At 38.8% G+C, this 19,591-nt stretch overlaps 1 protein-coding gene across 2 annotated transcripts in view; it reads right to left on the reverse strand.

Annotated features, from left to right (window-relative positions):
* The window catches only part of LOC139742654 (uncharacterized), a 48,859-nt gene that overhangs the window by 10,475 nt on the left and 18,793 nt on the right, over positions 1-19,591 (reverse strand). For both annotated transcript variants that reach the window (XM_071653181.1, XM_071653182.1), the window contains exons 2-3: positions 12,038-12,237; positions 5,297-5,403 (exon numbers count right to left, since the gene is read on the reverse strand). In XM_071653181.1, coding sequence (XP_071509282.1) covers positions 5,297-5,403; positions 12,038-12,237 — 307 coding nt within the window. The remainder of the gene's footprint in view (positions 1-5,296; positions 5,404-12,037; positions 12,238-19,591) is intronic.

The following is a 19,591-nucleotide window of genomic DNA, read 5'->3' on the forward strand; positions in this document are numbered from 1 at the left end:
GCGAGGTAAAGCAAAATGCCTTCGGTAAAGCTTTACTTCGCCTGTGCTATCATCTTCCGAGATTGTAAAGCTTGATGCGCCAAAAAGTGTCTTGTACACACATAATCATTTTCTTCAGTGCACTCCAGCTAGCACTGCATGTTGTACGTGTGAAGTGTGTGTGTGCACGCACACTGATACATGCAGAAAATGTGGTGGGACGGCCATATGTATACATGACATCATCATGACGTTTAGCAGGTGTGAGGCAATCTGATGCTGTGATTGGCCTTCCACTTAGGGAATTCCCCGTCTTCACACACACACACACGTAGTCATAATGTACATACAGAATGTGTCACATACACACACACAGCATTGTGCAGACCATATTCAAGCTTTCCACACAACACACACCCATACGATAACCACATACCAATCCACAGACGATCTTGATACAATCGCAAACTATATAAATTTACAAATTCAAACATCTACAATTGATAAGAAACACATTCTTGATATTGGATTTCCTTGGCGAAAAACATCTTCTTACCCATAAAGGTGAGTAATTCCCTCACACACAATATCAAGTTATCAGTATTGATTGAAATATGATGGGTAGTCCCACATGTGCAAATTAATGTCTTTATTTTATTCTTTTTTTACGCCTACTGATATAACGAGATATCGGCTATAACGAGGAAAATTACTCGGTCCCGACCATCTCGTTATATCGAGTTTCCACTGTATCCTTTTCATTTCCTCCCTATCCTTTTGGTTTCCTTCCTGTCACTTTCTTCTTTGACCCTGGACGGAAAAAAAAAAATCCCATCTTGCCATGTAAAGACAGAATACATAACCATCATGAAATATCATGACATTGAAATAATAATAAGAAATATTCAAGTGACCAAAATACTTGTTTGTGAAAATAAATAACAAATGAAAGGTGATTTCTTATGGAGCAGTTCTTTCAAATGTCAAACAGCTTCGATAATGAAGCAAGTGAAATCTGAAAACTATCCTGGCAACAAGTTGAAATTGATAGGGAATTCTGACAAAAACTGTCACACCATTTGATGTTTGAATTTGTCTTTTTATTGGATGAGGTTATAAAACTAAGTGCCGCCGATAAAATAACAATCCTCTCAATTTGAACAAGAGCAGTAGGGTGGTACACGTAGTACGACTCAGTAAACAGCTGATTATTTATGCATCGTATCCATGGGCAACTGCGGGGTAACTGCAAGAAGGCGCAGGAAATTAGACTTGAGTCAAGAGCGACTATTTATCATTATTTTTTTATTCAAACTATTTTTTTTTCTTGGACTGAAAAAAACCCCAAAATATTTCATACTACGCTTCTAAAATATAAAATGAATATATGAAGTCTTTTTATCGTGATTTTATGAAGAATTAGAATTATTAAAAAAACTAGAAATGTCGCTACAGCGACTGGTTATACCCCCGTCAAACATCATTTCATAAGCTTTGGTCAAAACAACATTTGATAAGCTTTGGTCAAAATACTGAGGAAGTAGTTAAATCTGCAAGATCTTTCCTTGATCTTCTGCCATTAATATGCCATTACCATGGCAACGTACTTTCGGGTACTGTCGAAAAATGCGTTTTGCACATCTACAACCAAAGGCACACGTCTGTACCAAGTTTCATGGAAATTGGGCAAAAACTGAGGAAGTAGTTTGCAACACAAAATTTTCCATCATTTTGGCTCATAATATGTGAGCTGTTACCATGGCAACATACTTTTTGTCACTGTCAAGAAATGTGTCATGCTGACCTATATCCTAAGACAAACATTCAATATGAATTCCATGAGAATTGGAAGAACACTGATGAAGCAGTTTTGCCATGAAGCATTTTGCCCTATATTTTACCAATAACATGCCGTTACCATGGCAACGCACTTTTTGTCACTGCGGAAATATGTGTCTTGCACATTAACATATTCAGATGAACATCTGTACCTAATTTCATAAAAATTGATCAAAAACTGTGGGAGGAGTTCGCGACGCAAGATTTGTACCCATTTTTGCCCATAATATGCCGTTACCATGGCAACGTACTTTTGGGTACTGTCAAAAAATACGTCTTGCACATCTACAACCCAAGGCACACATCTGTGCCAAGTTTTATGGGAATCGGTTGAAAACTGAGGAAGTAGTTCGCGACGCAAGATTTGTACCCATTTTTGCCCATAATATGCCGTTACCATGGCAACGTACTTTTGGGTACTGTCAAAAAATACGTCTTGCACATCTACAACCCAAGGCACACATCTGTGCCAAGTTTTATGGGAATCGGTTGAAAACTGAGGAAGTAGTTCGCGACGCAAGATTTGCAACGGACCGACCGCCCGACCGACCGCCCGACCGACCGCCCGACCGCCCGACCGCCCGACCGCCCGACCGCCCGACCGCTGATTCCTATATACCCCCTTCAAACTTCGTTTGGCGGGGGTATAAATATAGATACTAGACGGGCTGAACAAGGAAGTCTAATTTCACCCCAAGAATTTGCAACACACCGCATCTCGGGTGCATTCCTAGCGTTCTTGCCGCACTCTCACGATCACCTAGCTAGGCCATGTGCACAAGCCAGTCACATGTTCACAGTACACACGTTGTTAGCCAGTTCACCGATCTCATTCCTGATCTCGTGCGTGTAGAAAATTCTCTCAAAACTAATCCAGACATGATTTTGGAACATACATTACAATGTCAAGACCTTTTCAGTGGACTTTGAATTCGCTATTTGTCTGTTTTAGCTCTTGAATGTACGACTTCGAACGTCCGATTTGTTTTTTACTACACCACGTGGAGTCCCGGGTTTTCTCAGCCACACGCTTCTCCACACACGTCATTGACACTAGCACTGTGTACCTGTACACACACAAGCCATCGCGATCGAATTTTGAGCGATAGCCATAACATGTGCGGAGCAGACATGCGGATTTCAGCACAGGGTAAATGAGTAGTTGAACGTATCACGATTGTAAAACAAATCTTTTTCTATGTCTCTGCAAATTTGAATTAGGCTATCTCAGCATAGATAGATTATGATACATTACAAAATAGATTAGCCATAGCAAGAACTTGCTTACATGAGAGTTATTAGATAACGTTGCAAAATAAAAACCCCGTCATTGAATGGAATGTTCCAGAGCTATCTCGGGGGCGGGGGGGGGGGGGGGGGGGGGCTCGAGGACATTATGGACACGTCGATTCGCAAGTGGGTAAGATGTGATTACAGATGGCTTGAAATGAAGAGGATTTATCAATGAAATACACAGAAACAATATTTTTTCATAATTCCTGCACAATCTATTATTTTTTTTTCATGAAATTCACATAAACTAGTGCTGTATTGAGTCAACTAAGTGCATATTAGCACGAGTGTACACGCATCATCCCTCCTGCCTAGTGGGAATGACACAGGCAGTTTTTTCAATGACGTATGAATGCTCTTCGCGTGTAGATCGCGCCGTAGGGAAGATCGCGCCCAAGTTCATGGCCAACTTACTAGGCAGGCACGATATTACAGATTACATAGAGGCCCGTACGTGGATGGGTTAAGTGTATTCCGTATAACCTGCGTGTCAGGTGTATGGGTGGCGATTGAGGGCTGACAATTCCGTGAAGGAATTCCTCTGAAGGAATTTGATATGGCAAAAGTCCCAGTGAATGTCATTACCCTGGCCGCAGCCGACTCTCAACTAACCAGCAGAAAGGCAGTATTACTGACCCTCAGCATGCACGCAATTTACTTGCTCCACGCCCGCAGAACTGACCAGCTACACGGATATTAGCAGTATCGACACCGTTTCTTGCCAGTAAAACACCTGTATTATGCTTGTAGAATGCAACCTATAACCTACGTGCTTCAAGCAGGTTAACTGCCTGTGACTTGTGGCACCTACGGGCCTCCTACTGGTGTTCTGCGTGGACCTCGGCGGGCAATCCCCCGACTCACCCGGAAAAAGTTTTGGTTTTGCTCAAAACTTGGCTGTAGGTAAATTAGACTTGCGTGCACACCTCGGAGCAACTATGGGCGAGAAACAGTGTACGTGCTAGGTACTGTCAGGTGCGGGCCAACCGTGGGAAGCAAAAACAATCCTGCTAGGCTTCCCCAGACACAGTGTGACAGGGCCTCGAGCATGCGCAAAACTTGTTCTGGGTGAGTTGCGGGGGTTTGCCCTCAAAGGTACACTCAGAACACCAGTAGGAAGCCCTTAGCGGCAGCACCTCACAGGCAACTCCCCCGAAGGTACTTCGCAGCTGTAAGGTAGGTACTTTGCAGTCCTCTTATGCAGGTCTGCCAACATTCCCACAGCCAAATCAGGGAGATTCCACACAGCAATCAGGGAGATATCTGTGTGTTACAAGCATTTCAATGGGCGAAAATAATTCCCAAATCGGGGAGATTTTAATATTCTCTTATTCAGACATGAACAGATCTTGACCTTTTCCGGGAGACTCCTGCAGAATCAGGGAGTCTTGGCAGCTCTGCTTATGTCGCTTGTAACTGAAAACGGATCGATTTTTAAGTTTTCATGCAGGTCGCACGGAATACACGCAAGTAGCAGGTAAGTAGTACGTGTCTAGCAGGTAAGACGCAAGTGCGAAACTCGCCACCATCCTTGTCCGCCCGCAGAAAATTTTCCTGCGTGCTGGAAACTCCCTACTCGCAACAAGTCCACGTACCGTAGCTTGCCCAGAAAAGTGTTACAGGGCCTTTAATAACAAAATTGAATAGCAATCCCCGTTGGACACACGTTTCAAACAAAATGGTGTACAGTTCTGTTCAAATGAAATTGCTACACAAATGAAATTTTGTATTGCAGTCATATCAAAATGCACAGATATAATATGTCAGTTAAGATTGATACAAAACGTGGGCTACATGATTGGAAACAAACAAGCTGTTCATGTCTAATCAAAAGAGATCAGTGTTTTCGGTCTTTTCTTTTATTGTCCACTTGTCATCATTTAAGTCAGTTGTCACATGACACATCTTAAAATTGTTAATCTCACATATTTCGGACATTGTTAACAATCTTGATAACCCAAATCAACGCATTAGTATACTTATTCTGAACTTAACCAAAAAAACAAAACAAAAACAAACAAACAAACATGGCTAAATACTTTGAGCTATTCAGATTAATCTTTAATCATATCTGGTAAAAAAAAACACTTAAAAAACAAACAGTACATTCACTGATGAATGATATCTTTTAGTTTTGTATCAACAGAGTATCAATCCAGAGAGGTTTTGAGGTACATGTACTCACATTTTGTGGTAGAAAACCCTGGACTCTGGCAGTTTGGCATTGGGAATCAGAAACCTTTCCAGCAGAGATAGGATGTCGTTGCAGATCTCTGTCAGCTCCTGTTCAATCTGGTAGGGTTTAGAGAAGAAATGAAATCTGTGGTGAGACTCTTCACTCCGATCTTGTCTATCCATGAAAACAATCATGCAAAAGTATACATTGACAGATATACAATACATTTATACAGCTGTACATTGTGTACATACTATACTACGTTTGTAGGTGTTACAAAAAACATTTCCCGATTTTGATCCTTAACCCGTTGAGGACGGATTGATTTTGCTAAAACATGCATTTCCCATAGACACTTACCCGAGTATGCTCGGGACTCGTCCTCAACGGGGGAATAGTTTGAATACCTTATATCAGATAACAATGTCATTGATATGAGTTAATAGCCGCATAGTGTACAATTTAGTTGAATATGAAGGCATTTAAATCAGTTTCATTAAATCCATGACTAATGTTACAGATAGGTTCCAGATTTTGGTAAAATCTAAACCCGCTGTACATGATGTGTGTGAGTGTGTGTTTACAATGGCCCCCAACAACAGACATGAATACCACCTTTTCAGAGCTCTGCTGACTAGGCTTCTGGTCCCTTGCTCCAAGGCACATGAATGCTTTATTAATAATTCATAATGGATAGCCCTGGGCCCTGCTAGTCTGAATTCATAGTAATGGGTAAAATGCATACATAGATGTACATGAAAAAGTAAGCACATGTTTCCATGTACTTGCATAAACTACATTTCAGGATGAATAAAGACAAGCTGTGATGGCGGAGTTCCTCATTAAAGCATTTTAAACCCTAGCCATTGTCTGGGTGTTAACCACATATTTCCATGCACACCAAATGACCCCTGTGCAAAGTTAAAGGTTTGTACAGAGAGTCAAAAATAGAGTAAAATCTGAACCCTGATTAAAAAATGAAGCTTGAATTTTAATGAAACTGATTTATGCTTTCATTTCCAAAGTACCTCCAACAAAATTGTATACTATTCAGCTATTGCTCATACAATGTATCAATGCCAGTTTTGCATACCTGATATAGTTTTTGAACTAGTACTACGGATCAAAAGTGGGATTTCTTCTTGTGTGTGTGTGTGTGTGTGTGTGTGTGTGTGTGTGTATAACACCTATTATATTACACCTATTACATTGTATAGACAACAAATACTGGCAGCTACATTGTAGCCTTGACATGAGCGGCTGCCAGATATTTACAACTGTAGGTACAATACATGTATGTTGTACATTGTACCTGTTATGCATAAAATTTCACAGTTCTTGATTTTAACACTACAGGAGAAAATGACATTGATAACAATTTATGGGTTTGCTCTACTATGACTATCAATAATTTTCAGTTCAACAAGAAAAGAAACTGACATAAGAAATAACTGTGACTTTAAAAATATAATCCAAAAATATAATCCATTTAGCACATTTTTCACAAGAATGTGAATGTGGGCACTGCTGAAACAAGTGTATTCATTGTGACAGCTCAGTTCATCTTTGTACTGTAAGCTCCACTACTACACTTGTACATTATGTACATACCTTATACAGTTTGGGTATTAAAGATGACTAATATATTTCTTTCTCCCTTCTGGTCTTATTTCATTTTCTTTCTTTTTTTCAGTAATAAAAAACTTTACAGCAAATCATGGAGAGAGGAAACAAAAAGCAAACTCCTCTTGATATATATTAAGAAACACATGAGAAAGCATTTCCCTACAGAAGAAGTTAATTTCATCCTGCAATGTTTGTCTTCTTCCTTCATGAGACAAATCATCACATACATGATCTGCCTACTTCAGACTTGATCCCTGCAGATGGTTCACATAGTGTGTGTGCAGTAGCTGGGTTTGGGTTCTATACGAAAAAGCCCACTGTTGTTTACACTTGCAGCTTTAACAATATCAAATCATAGGTTTTGGAACTACAGTACTGTAGTTTTGAAAATGCAAAATCAGAAATAATGAAAAAAAAAAACCCACCTAGAAATGTCACTATGGCAACCGGTATACTATTGCATTTTTCTCCAATACAAGGTCCATTGTACATCTTGACAATGGGAGACGACAGTTTCACATGATTAGTGTAAAACTGAAATGACATGTTTGAAAGTTTGATGGCACAACCCCAATGTGTTGAATAGTGTTTATACATGTAGTGTATTGTGTACATTCCTTTAAACAAATTTGGTTTGGAAGGCTGAATTGTTTCAGGAAGCACGTATTTGGGAATTTGAGCATTTTACTTGACCTTTAACTGTTGCCCTAGACTCCATGGCCCACATCTTTTCTTTTTTTTTTCAAATAAACACTTACAGGTAACATCCAACTTTCATGGCAACTGAGCTATCATCAAAAGGTAATAATGATGATAATAGTGGCTACTTGTATAGCGCACAGGTCCACCTTTCGGTGCTCATGGCACTTCAACAAAATGAAAAGATACATGTATGTATAAACACGCAAACAGAGAAGAAAATGGCAAACAACAAACAAACACTCACAGATACCAAATATACAAGTGTTTCGAACATTATAGATTGCATTTATAAGTCTTCAGTGGGGAAGAAACAGATACATTTTAAGTTTGGATTTGAATGTTTCTGTAGAGATAACGGTTGCCGTAACTGAATAGGTAACTGATTCCACATGGGGGAAAATAGTATTTTTACAATATCATGTAAGTAGCACCTGTCTATAAATGTGCCCATTGTGACTATTACATGTACAATGTTGCGCAACATGGACGAGGCGCAAGCCGCATGCATGTTACACCATTGTAAAATGTAAATACATGTAACCTTCAAGTGCGCTGCACCACTTACGCCCTCTCCCCTGTGCATCATTTGTATACTATTGTATGCTCAATCTGCTACAAAGTTGAGCCTGGTGAGTAGCATCTGTCTGGTTGTAAAGTCTCTCTCAATGGACTTGCTTTGTTTGTTTTTACAATTAAGCAGATGCACAAAAAATTATATGGGGAGCACATGGTAAAAAAAAAAAAAAAGGATGCTGTAAAAATTATACTTTCATCCACAAAACCTCTCATGACATCTGAATACCTTCAGATACTTCTGGCTTCGAAAGTTCTGTACCGTATTGTATGTCCCAGAAAAAATTACAACAGGACCCGTCTCACCAATAACTTTTAAAAATAGTGAATCAATCCAAATATACTTTCAGGGTGTGAAAGTATAACTTACTACCCACATTTTAATGGAGTCGAAAGGGGTCCGAGCTTTCCATCTGAGTAGAACCTTCGTCAGAGGCAAACAAAGATTCTGCTAGGATCAAAAGCTTGGGCTCCTTTTGACTCCATTTTACTCCATTGACTCACCACTATTGGATAAGCAGTTTTCAGCAGCATTTTTTTGCTACCCACATTTTACAGAAAACCCCATTCGATAATTTGCTTTACTGGTCAAAGAGAAATGAGGATTTTTGTAGAGCATGTCAGGAATCCCTTCCTTCCAAGTTCTGTCCATTGTGTTCACACATTAACCCATTCACGTAACACCCCACATACAGCGTGGGGTGCATTATTTATGACCAAGAGAGGGCATCCTACGACCACAGACTTGGCCAGGAGCTGTAGAATAATTTTAGGCAATCACAGAGATCCTTACTGGGATTCTGAAAAATAATTTATGCAAAGAAATCTATTTTAGAATGTCTCTTATTGGCTAAAACACCTACCAGGGGTTCGAGCCTGCTGAGAAACTAATCAATATTCATGTTTACAGCGCGTATGTATCTTTGTTGCCCCAGCACCTGCAGTGATTTCTTACGCGCGGTATCGTGATATCGATCTCCTCAGAGAGTGCGTGAAGATATCTGTTTGCCTGTGTGTCGAATTACGTTAGTGAGTGTGGCGTTACTGCTCTAGGTTTCCCGTCTATTTCTCTCTTTTTTCTCCCTTTTGCTTTCGTATCATTCTATCTCTTTCATTCTCAGAGTACAATCGTACTTCTGAGAGTGTTTTGTTCATTTTTTAAAGTGATTATCTCGTTTGTAAAAATTTAGAGGTGAGTTTTTGTTCGAGCGTTTGTTGAGTTTTTTTATTGAACACGATGTAAATTATCTACATGTGTGCGAGAACATCGTACTTTGTATGGTACCCACTCGTTTGTTTCCGTGTAAGCATTTTTACCGTAAAGTGTCTTCATCGTTCATCTTCCAAGCATCGGGTTTTCACCCTAGTTTTCCACATCGTAGTTTTTTACCTCTATTTATTTTTCGGTGCAAGATGTTCTGTGTATTTTTTTCTACGGTAAAATACCATCGTCGATAGTCTTCGTGTATTCATTACTAGTTTTTGACCTCCGTTTCATTTTTGTGTACAACTAATGTCTAGCTGGGTCTGCGATGTCTGTATCGTTTGCTGATGTGTTTTGTGAGAGTGACTATGATGGGAGTGATATTCAGGGTTTTGCTGTGGTTGAGATGATAGTGATGATGATGATAATGATTCTGGTGATGTTGATGTACGAACCCTTATGATGATGCAATTTATTTCGTGTGACCATGATGACGTTGACGATGGCGAGTATGACACGAGTAGCCTAGGCCGATGACGAGAGTGACACTGTCACTGAAACGGGGGCTGATGATGCTCGCTCGTGCACAGGAGTGGTCTAGAGACCTGCATCTTATCATTTTTTTCCTTTAGCTTGTTCGCTCCGGTTTAGTGCTACCAAAATTCGTGTCTCTGAAGAAACTCAACCAAAAGCTTGACAATAAGTTTGCATCAGGTCTATTCTGTAGTAAATATTAGATCTAAATGGCGATGCTAATTTAGTTTTCATTTAGAACTCGATGAAATCCTATTTTCTTTGCTCATTTTTCAACTAATAAATTATTTAGAACTGTACTTAAATTCTGATGTACTGAGTTCACCATCATGTTAAATCAATGAAAAAGAGCCTGCTGAGCAGGTGTTTCATTCTATCCTTTTTGTTTCCTTCCTGTCACTTTCTTCTTTGACCCTGGATGGAAAAAAATCCCATCTTGCCATGTAAAGACAGAACACATACCATCATGAAATATTATGACATTAAACTAATAAAAAAAAAATCTTTAAACAGCTGATTACTTATGCATCGTATCCATGGGCAACTGCAGGGAAACTGCAAGAAGGCGCATGGAATTTAGACTTGAATCAAGAACTATTATTTATTATTACCTTTTTTATTCAAAATATTTTTTTTCTTGGACTGAAAGAAAAAGCCAAAATATTACATATTATGCTTTTAAAATATATAATGAAAATATGAAGTATTTTTATCGTGATTTTATGAAGAATTAGAATTATTATACAAATATAAATACTAGACGGGCTGAACAATGAAGGCTAATTTCGCCCCAAGAATTTGCAGCACACCGTACCTGGCGCATTCCTAGCGTTCTTGCCGCACTCTCACATCCACTAATAGTGCAGTGCATGCATGCAGTCATATATGTTCTATACGATACAGTACACGTTGTACGAGTGTAGCTAGTCCACCAATCTCATTCCTGATCTCGCGCAAGGAAAACCTTCAAAGTGTAGAAAATCCTCTCAAAACTAAGCCAAACATGATTTTGGAACATACAATACTGTACATTACAGTGTCAAGACCTTTTCAGTGGACTTTGATTTCACTATTTGTCTGTTTTAGCTCTTGAATGTACGGCTTCTTACGTCCGATTTTTTGTACCATGCCACGTGCTGCATGTTTTTTTCAGGCCCCATGCTTCCCCACATGTACTACACACAAGCCATCGCGATCGAAGTTTGAGCGATAGCGATAACACGTGCGGAGCAGACATGCGGATTTCAGCACTGCCACAGGGTAAATGAGTAGTTGAACGTATCACGATTGTAAAACAAATCTCTTTCTATGTCTCTGCAAATTTGAATTAGGTTATCTAAGCATAGATAGATTATGATACATTATAAAATAGATTAGCCATAGCAAGAACTTGCTTACAGATAACGTTGCAAAATAAAAACCCCGTCATTGAATGGAATGTCCCAGAGCTACCTCCGGGGGCTCGAGGACGTTATGGACACGTCGATTTGCAAGTGGGTAAGATGTGATTACAGATGGGTTGAAATGAAGAGGATTTATGAATAAAATACACAAAAAAATAATATTTTTTCATAATTCATTCACAGCTCATTATTTCCTTTCATAAAATTCACATAAACTAGTGCTGTATTGAGTCAACTAAGTGCACATTCGCACGAGTGTACACGCATCAACCCTCCTGCCTAGTGGGAATGACACAGGCAGTTTTTCTATGACGTATGAATGCCCTTCGCGTGTAGATCACGCCGTAGGGAAGATCGCGGCCAAGTTACTAGGCAGGCATGAAATTACAGATTACACAGAGGCCCATGCATGGATGGGTTAAGATGCAGTTTCAAGAGCATCCAAGTGCTAAACTTGGAAGAATCAGACCCGTGACTTGCCTTTACAACAATCCACATTTCTCTGTGACCACTTGACGAAATTCAATGGGGTTTTCAGCAAAATATAGCTAAGATGTTATATTTCAAGACCCTGAAACAACATGCAGATAGTTTAATCATATTAGACGTAATCAATGCGAAAATCCGGTTGTAATTTTTTTTTGGGAGACATACTGTACATGTACCATACCAACATCCCCCTGCTGAATGTACCACACACAAACTCACCTTGGCCCGGTACTCTTTGGAAAAATCTTTGCCCTCTCCCTTCTCCTTGCCGTCAGTCTTTGACTCAATACTGCTGACTATACGCCACGATGCACGCCTCGCTCCAATCACATTCTTGTACGCTACTGATAGGAGATTCCTCTCTTCTACAGACAGATCTTCAGTTGATTCTGCTACGTGTTTCATGTTCTCAACCATTTCTGAGAAGAAAAGAAAGGCAAGGGGAACGGTTTACCGGTATGTACAATGTAGGATCGAGTCAAAACTTAACGATCCCAATAAATACATGTAGTGCCTTGTGCCACAAAAGTGAATAAAAATGTATGTTCACTCCCGACAAAAGGTTGCTGCATCATATTAAACTTGGTCCCTCTCTACAATCTCATAACACCTCTCACTCAACCAACTACATAATGTACCTGGTAGAGCAATTAAACTTTGAAGCCTCAACCTTCTTTTAGACTCATTACATTCTGCTATGTACAATTCAAATATTCAGGATTGTGCCTCAACTTTTTTTTTTCTCATAAAAACATTTGACAATCTTTTTGTAGCCACTATGCAAAATTAATACTATCAATGGACTTTTTCCTGCATGACCAAACATGACAACTTTCACATGACAATTTCAACAAGCGTAACAGGACTGCAATTGACAACTAAAACTTGAAAATCCTTTGGTAGGCCATCTCAAAATTTTGGTATCCAAAATGAGTGAACAGTTCACAGATTTTCCAAATACTTTGAAGACAAACTGGCCACTAACCACAACTTGGAATTATATTTAGATGACTAAAAATTTGTTGCTTTTGTCTTTGGACAGTTTAAAATATCAGGTCAAATATCACAGTAAATCTCACTACACTGTATATCAAGTAGTCATACACACTGATACAATTATTAAATCATTATACAATCATACTCATGTGAAAAATCACAAAACCTTCTAGAATTGTCTAAATTCATTGCCTCATATAGTTCAATAGACAGCCTGATCAACATCTTGGGTGTACACTGTACATGTAGTAGACAGAATTAATTTTGTAATAGTATACATGCCAGATCAATTGACCAAGCCATTTGCATTTGAGTGATATGGACTTGAAACTGAATACCAGATATGTACCATCAGTATCACTTCACACATGACCTGTGACTCATCTTTTGTATCAATCATCGTATTAAAGCTTTAATCAAAACATGAGTATACATGTACAAATACACACACACACACACACATACAAAGTGTACATTGTATTTACACGTCCATTCAGACATACTGTACGTGTACAATATATGTACATGTACATTATCCTCAGTCTTCACACGTCGGACAGTACTCAATAATATTAACATGCAGTTTTATCATGCCTAAATAGATGTTTCGCCTATTCTGCAACGGCTAGGCAGTCGAGGGTTCATCTGTATACAAATGGCACCGGTCACACTGAGCATAATGCTCCATGACTCTCATGCATCAGCACACTGGTGAATCCTATGTAGGCAGGAGGCACTTATGCACGCTTTGAAGCCGTCAGTGTATGAATGTATAAATGAATGAATGCCCTGTGGGTGGGTATTACTGTGCAGTACTCTGACATCAGGGGGGAACAATTTTCCAGCACACTTCCTCAATGCAGTTTAGTTTCAATTACAGAGTAAAAATTTCATAGGAGAAGAACAGGTAATCACTGCAACCATCTTTAATCATGAATATTTCAAGTTGATGTTCAGTGTAATACCAATTCTCAAGGGATCAGTACAATGTACCGCATATCAAACTTCTCCTTGGAACCATTTTTATTTCCCAAGAAAATCAAACTTTTGACTGTTTGTTCCAATGAACATGCTTTATAACCAATTTGGCTAATGAATACACATTGTACACTGTAGGTCTTATTATGTTCAATGAATTATATACATTGTATATCTAAAAGTACACTGTTTTTTATACCCTGGTACAGATTATTATTGTACAGTATACAATGTACCTGTACAATATGTTTTAACATTACCAAAAGGAACATTTATGGCCAAAAATGAAACATTTCTTTTGTTTTATATATACACTGTATTAGTATGACATACAAAATGTAACTGCCTTAATTTTCTGTCATGTCTACTACTGCATATTCAAACTTGTTTTTGGTAATTCCTAAGTAAGAAAGTTACTGCAAGGTTTTTCTGGTTTACTAAATCTGTGCGCCTATTAAAACAGTACACAAACGTTTCACCAACATAATAGGAAGCTGTACCAGTATAAATGCTTTTCATGATGTAGACACTCTTGTAATGATGTAGGGTCTACATACATTGTACATACTGTACATGTACTTTGGTCAAAACACAATATACAAGGGGAAAGAATACAAATCTCCCAGGACACAAATGGGGTTGACTTGATAACTGCCTCCTCTCCCCCCAGCTGATGAGCATATTTTCAGAGAACGAGGAAGTGTCAGTTGGAGTGTATATTTTCTACTGCTCAGCACACACTGCAAAAGAGCCCTTGTATGCATACGTAATTGTACTGTACATGTACAATTGTACAGAGACTACAGATGCCTGATGCCTTCCTCGAGTCAATAAGTACTACATGGTAACTGATTTTGGGTTGGAAGACATTTTTGCCCAGCTGCAGTCTCTGCAATTAGTGTCCCACTCTCCCATTCGTAAGCATGAGACGCTGCAATGCCAGTCGACTCACAGTCTACACTCCCACACTTAATATTGTACTTGCACAGATACCAATACAGGACTGGGAGGGAAACATGCTTGGTCCGTTGATTTGCTACCTGAATGCTCAATCACAGCTTGAAAGCTGGCAGAGATAAAACATGTACCGGTACTCTCCTTCTCTCAACACAGTTGGCATACTGTAGAAGTAACTGCTGCTGCCCAGCAGCTGTACAGGGCAAGGTTCTGTGGCAGTAATTTTGTCTAATGGCTGAAGAATGCGGTTTAAGGGATTGATTGGTTTAGAATTTTACTTTCAGTGCATACACGTAACCCCCTGTGAAACAATCTAACAAGACAAGCGACAGTCTCGTGCAAAGAAAAATTTTGACAAAGCAATCTCATTTACACAATTTTGTTTAGAACTGCCCTAAAATCCAGCATTACATTTTGTCTATGAGCATGAATGATGGCAAGTATTGCACTCTTTTGCAGAAATGCCATGAAGCCACCAAAGTTCTACTACAAAACCCAACACAGTACCAAAGAAATGAAGGATTTAAAGAATATTAAAATATATAATTTTTATACTACTTTCAACAGCGTTATTCTTCACTCGGTATTCATCATTTTATCTGTACCCAAGAAGATGTTTTACAATTTGTATTTCCTTTAGTGTGGTCTGCATTGTGGAATTCACTACCAAATTACAATGTATATGGCATTAAAGAGATGTATGCTTTTACACGAAGATCATGGAGACCAATATTCAGATATCAAAAAGTAGAGACAAAACAAACACAAACAGGGAGTCTGACTTTACTTGTAACTTCTAAACCAGCAAGAGCTAAATGCATCTTGCATTAGTTTCAGAAAGAAAAAGAAAAATCATTTGAAGGCAGAATTCTGATTCAATGTGAAAGACGTGCTCCATAATCTGCATGCAGCAGCATCCTCGAAACTGGTGTACTGATGATAGAGCCGGATGCCTTCTCCCAGTTTTCCTCGCTTTTTGTAATCATAATCATGATATCAGAGCAATAAAGAGTCTATTAAGTGGCTTTTCTGTCTGCAGATGTGCAATTTTATCATATTTTGTCTTTTGGATATTGAGTTCTGTACTGCATCTATTACACAAAAATGACCCGAAAAATTTTTGCTTGAAGTCGTGCTCTCACATGCAACATGTAAAAATCCACTTACAATTTGTAAATAAGGGGAAATGCCTGCAAATCACTATCAAATTTGTAAGATTTGTAACACTATACAGAGGTGTTTGGGTTTTTTTTTTGTCAAATACACATACACAACAGTGACAAAAGAACATGTCAGTGAAGATGCATGTGGAAAGAGACCACAACAAAACAAATCAATCATCAATCACATTGATTTTTTCCCCCTTCACCTTGAATGCTTTATAGCATAATGTGCATTTAATTACTGTATATTTTATGAAACCACTAGGCACAACTTTGAGACTGTGAATTAACCTGTTCCTTACGGGAACCTGGTCCTGTGGGAGTAACTATACAGCAACCTGGTATACCAGGTTCCCAAGATAAAGACAAGAGTGCCTGCTTTCGTGGCCTAAATTCATGTTTCTTTGTGTTGTAATGCCAAGAAAAATGAGTTTGATAAAAAGATAAGAGTTGATTCTATAACCATATGTTTTCTTTCTGTTGGAAAAGAGCGGATCACAGTATTATTCGCCTCTTGTTCTGCTATAAAACTCGTACAGCTGTATGGACTACGGACATGTACATACAAACATTGTAGCGATCAAAGCTGAGCTCAGTAGATTTCTGTGTTCGCTGGCCCCAGTCATCCCATTCAGGAGCGTGGTTTTGTGTAGAACAAAAGAGTTTGTGAGCGCATCAGCGCACGGTCTATTCATACCTCGCGCCTGATCGATATTTTCATTGTTTGACAGCACATGTACTGTACAATGTACAATTGTAGTTGGCCGTGGAAAGGGGATACGTGTACAGCTTGACTGCTTTCGCACAGGTGGATTACCAACCTGTACGTTTTCTGTCGGGCAAAAAGAATCTTGTTTGGGGGCATTTTAGGCACTCAAAGAATTGCGGAAGGAACGGGTTAATAGTGGCAACATACATAAAATCAAATGAGGTCTTATGCAAGCAATGCCAAGTCACATGGCCAAAAAACTCTTTATTAGCCCCCCTGGGAGCCACACTCAGACATTCAATGTGCCATACAGCTACATGCTTTTGCATGTCTTGATTTGTCAGATATCACTGAAATTTACTTCATCACTATTTATACAGTACTTCTCTATCATCACTTTCATTTAAATGACTTCCTTTCTATTATGCTTGTTTTTTCACAGCTGTGATGTTTTTTGTTTTTCTTTCACAGCTGTCCATGTTCTTGGTGTCTTGCTTATTCTGTAGAATTCCTACTCAAATACAATGAGTTAAGAGTGCGAAGTAAAGGTTGTGCAATAGTAATTGGTCTACACTTGGACATTTACTGGTAAGCCAGCTCATTCAGCCAATCTCTTTGCTCAATTGCCAACTACATGTACAATCAAATGGAAGATGAGAGCCACTTACACACATTGAGTCAACAGTTTATTACATTCCCATATGGCCCACAGGCACACTGTATGCAGTTAATAACAGACAGTTGACACAATTCATGAAAATTATTGTTAGCAAGTTTAATATCCCATCAGTGCTTCTTTATATTTCCGATCAGAATGTCTAATCAAGTGCCACTTTATACTGTATGCGAAATACATTTGTGTAGATGAGCAAAGTTTAGCTTTTCTATGGTACAGTACCAAGTGTGTAATGCAGTGTACACAGGTTGCACAACCAGTTGCACCTACTGATATTTCAATGGTGTTACAAATGCAGGGGTCGCACTTAACTTTTTTTTTTAACTAGCCAGGCGGACTACTTAGAATCAATTTTGACACTGAAGCAATATTTTGGCTAGCCAGACGGACTAGTTACTTCAGAATTTTATGATTTTTAGCTAGTCCGACATGATTTTGGGTGGCCAATGGCCAGCGGACCATTGCCAATTTCGAACCCTGAAATGTATTTGTCAGTCTGCTCATTACTTGTCACCTGCTTACAATTGTACAGTACATTGCAGGTGGCATCTTCATCAGAACTAATGAATACTATGGTAAAGATTTTGCTGAACAGAGGTGATTGAGCAAACTGAAGAGGTCAAAGGTGCAACTAAAAAAAAACATTCATATTACAGGCTGAAGTCAAGCTTTTGCTTTCTCAAATAATATAAGATTGTACATATTGTATATCAAAGTGTACAAATGTTTCTGTACATTGTAAACTGTGTGGGAAAATAGCCTCATATGCATTTTCAGGGACTATATTCACACAAATTGTACTGATCAATCAAAATTGTATTCCTGACTGCAAACCTTCAATGAGACTTCCTACAGGCAAAAAGCTAAAGTTGCACAAACAAGCACAAACAAGCACATAAAGCATACATTGTATGTACTTGTATGTATGTACAACGCGTACATGTACCGCATAGTCCACTATATGAAAAATGTTCCTCGTACAATGTACCTTCACTTCCCAGGCACATAGAGAAAGCAAATACCACACCCTCTAATTTCAGTCGGAATAATACAATAACATCTCATACTAACGCTGGCAACAGGACTGCTCATTAAAAATTACAGTCAGTGAAGCCATACAATGCGTTACTAATCCCTAATTTGCAAAACAACAGACACAATATGTAAGAAAACCGTGTACAATCTGCAATTAAGATGTGGTCTCGTATAGGGATGAATCATTACATCACCACGTGGACATCTTTTCTCTCATACACAACCTATATGTACAATGTATGTTCCACACAGAGATGAAACGCTTCCCATGGCTGCAGGAAATATCCCAAATACTCAGTACACGTATGTTACAATTGTAGCCAGTTGGGGACAGGCTGACTTTGCTAGAACACTCATTTCCCATAGACACCTGTCCGAGTATACTCAGGACTACTGGTAATTTGCAATGGCCAATGGGTTAATAGAAAAGAGGAACAATGTACAAACCACAGTTCTTTACATACAGTGTACAAGGTGTATGAAAGCTAAAATCATACTTTCAATTTCTGATTTTATAATTATTCTGATGAAATTATCCTGACATGGGTCATGTAGAAAATATTCAGTGGGGCAGGAATAGGCACTGCACTTACAGTATACAACATTTGTGTGATGCTGAGGGGAGTCATGAATAAACCATTTAAAAGTGAGATGGCTTGCTCCTCTAATATAACTCTTAGAACTAGCACCACTAACCTCTGCAGATAAAAACAAAACAAAACAAAACAAAACATATTGATGCACATTAAAAAGGAAATGACTGAGCAGATTCACCAAGATCGGCATTAAAGTACAATACAATTGCAGTGAATGGTCACGAGCGCAATGGTGAAAGATTTTGCACGAGGTGAAAGATACTGTACACGTAGAGGCGCTCTATTCGATCAACTGGGCGAAGTCAATTGAATAGTGCTCCATATCTTTCACTGAGTGTGAAATCTTGTTCCATTGCAAGAGTAAACACCGTACACTATTTGTTTTATACAACACCTCAGACATCAACTGATACAGTGTATGATCCACACAGATTCTTGAATTTAGCAAAGAAATGGCAACCATTTTCTGTGAAAGGTGAATGAGTAGCAGCACGGTCATCGTCAGCCCTATGTGTGTACTACATTGCGAAACTGATCGGTTGAAGTTATTTTAACAATGAGTGACAAAATATGCGCTTGTAAGCACACTTGTACAATTGTAATTGTTGAGTGCACTTGTTGGCAAATGTTTGTTCACATGATATCAGAGCCCTGCAATAGAAC

This window comes from Diadema antillarum, unplaced genomic scaffold (assembly GCF_040938485.1).
Source record: "Diadema antillarum isolate AM-2024a unplaced genomic scaffold, OU_Dant_1.0 seq00001012_RagTag, whole genome shotgun sequence".
Taxonomy (NCBI): Eukaryota; Metazoa; Echinodermata; class Echinoidea; order Diadematoida; family Diadematidae; genus Diadema; species Diadema antillarum.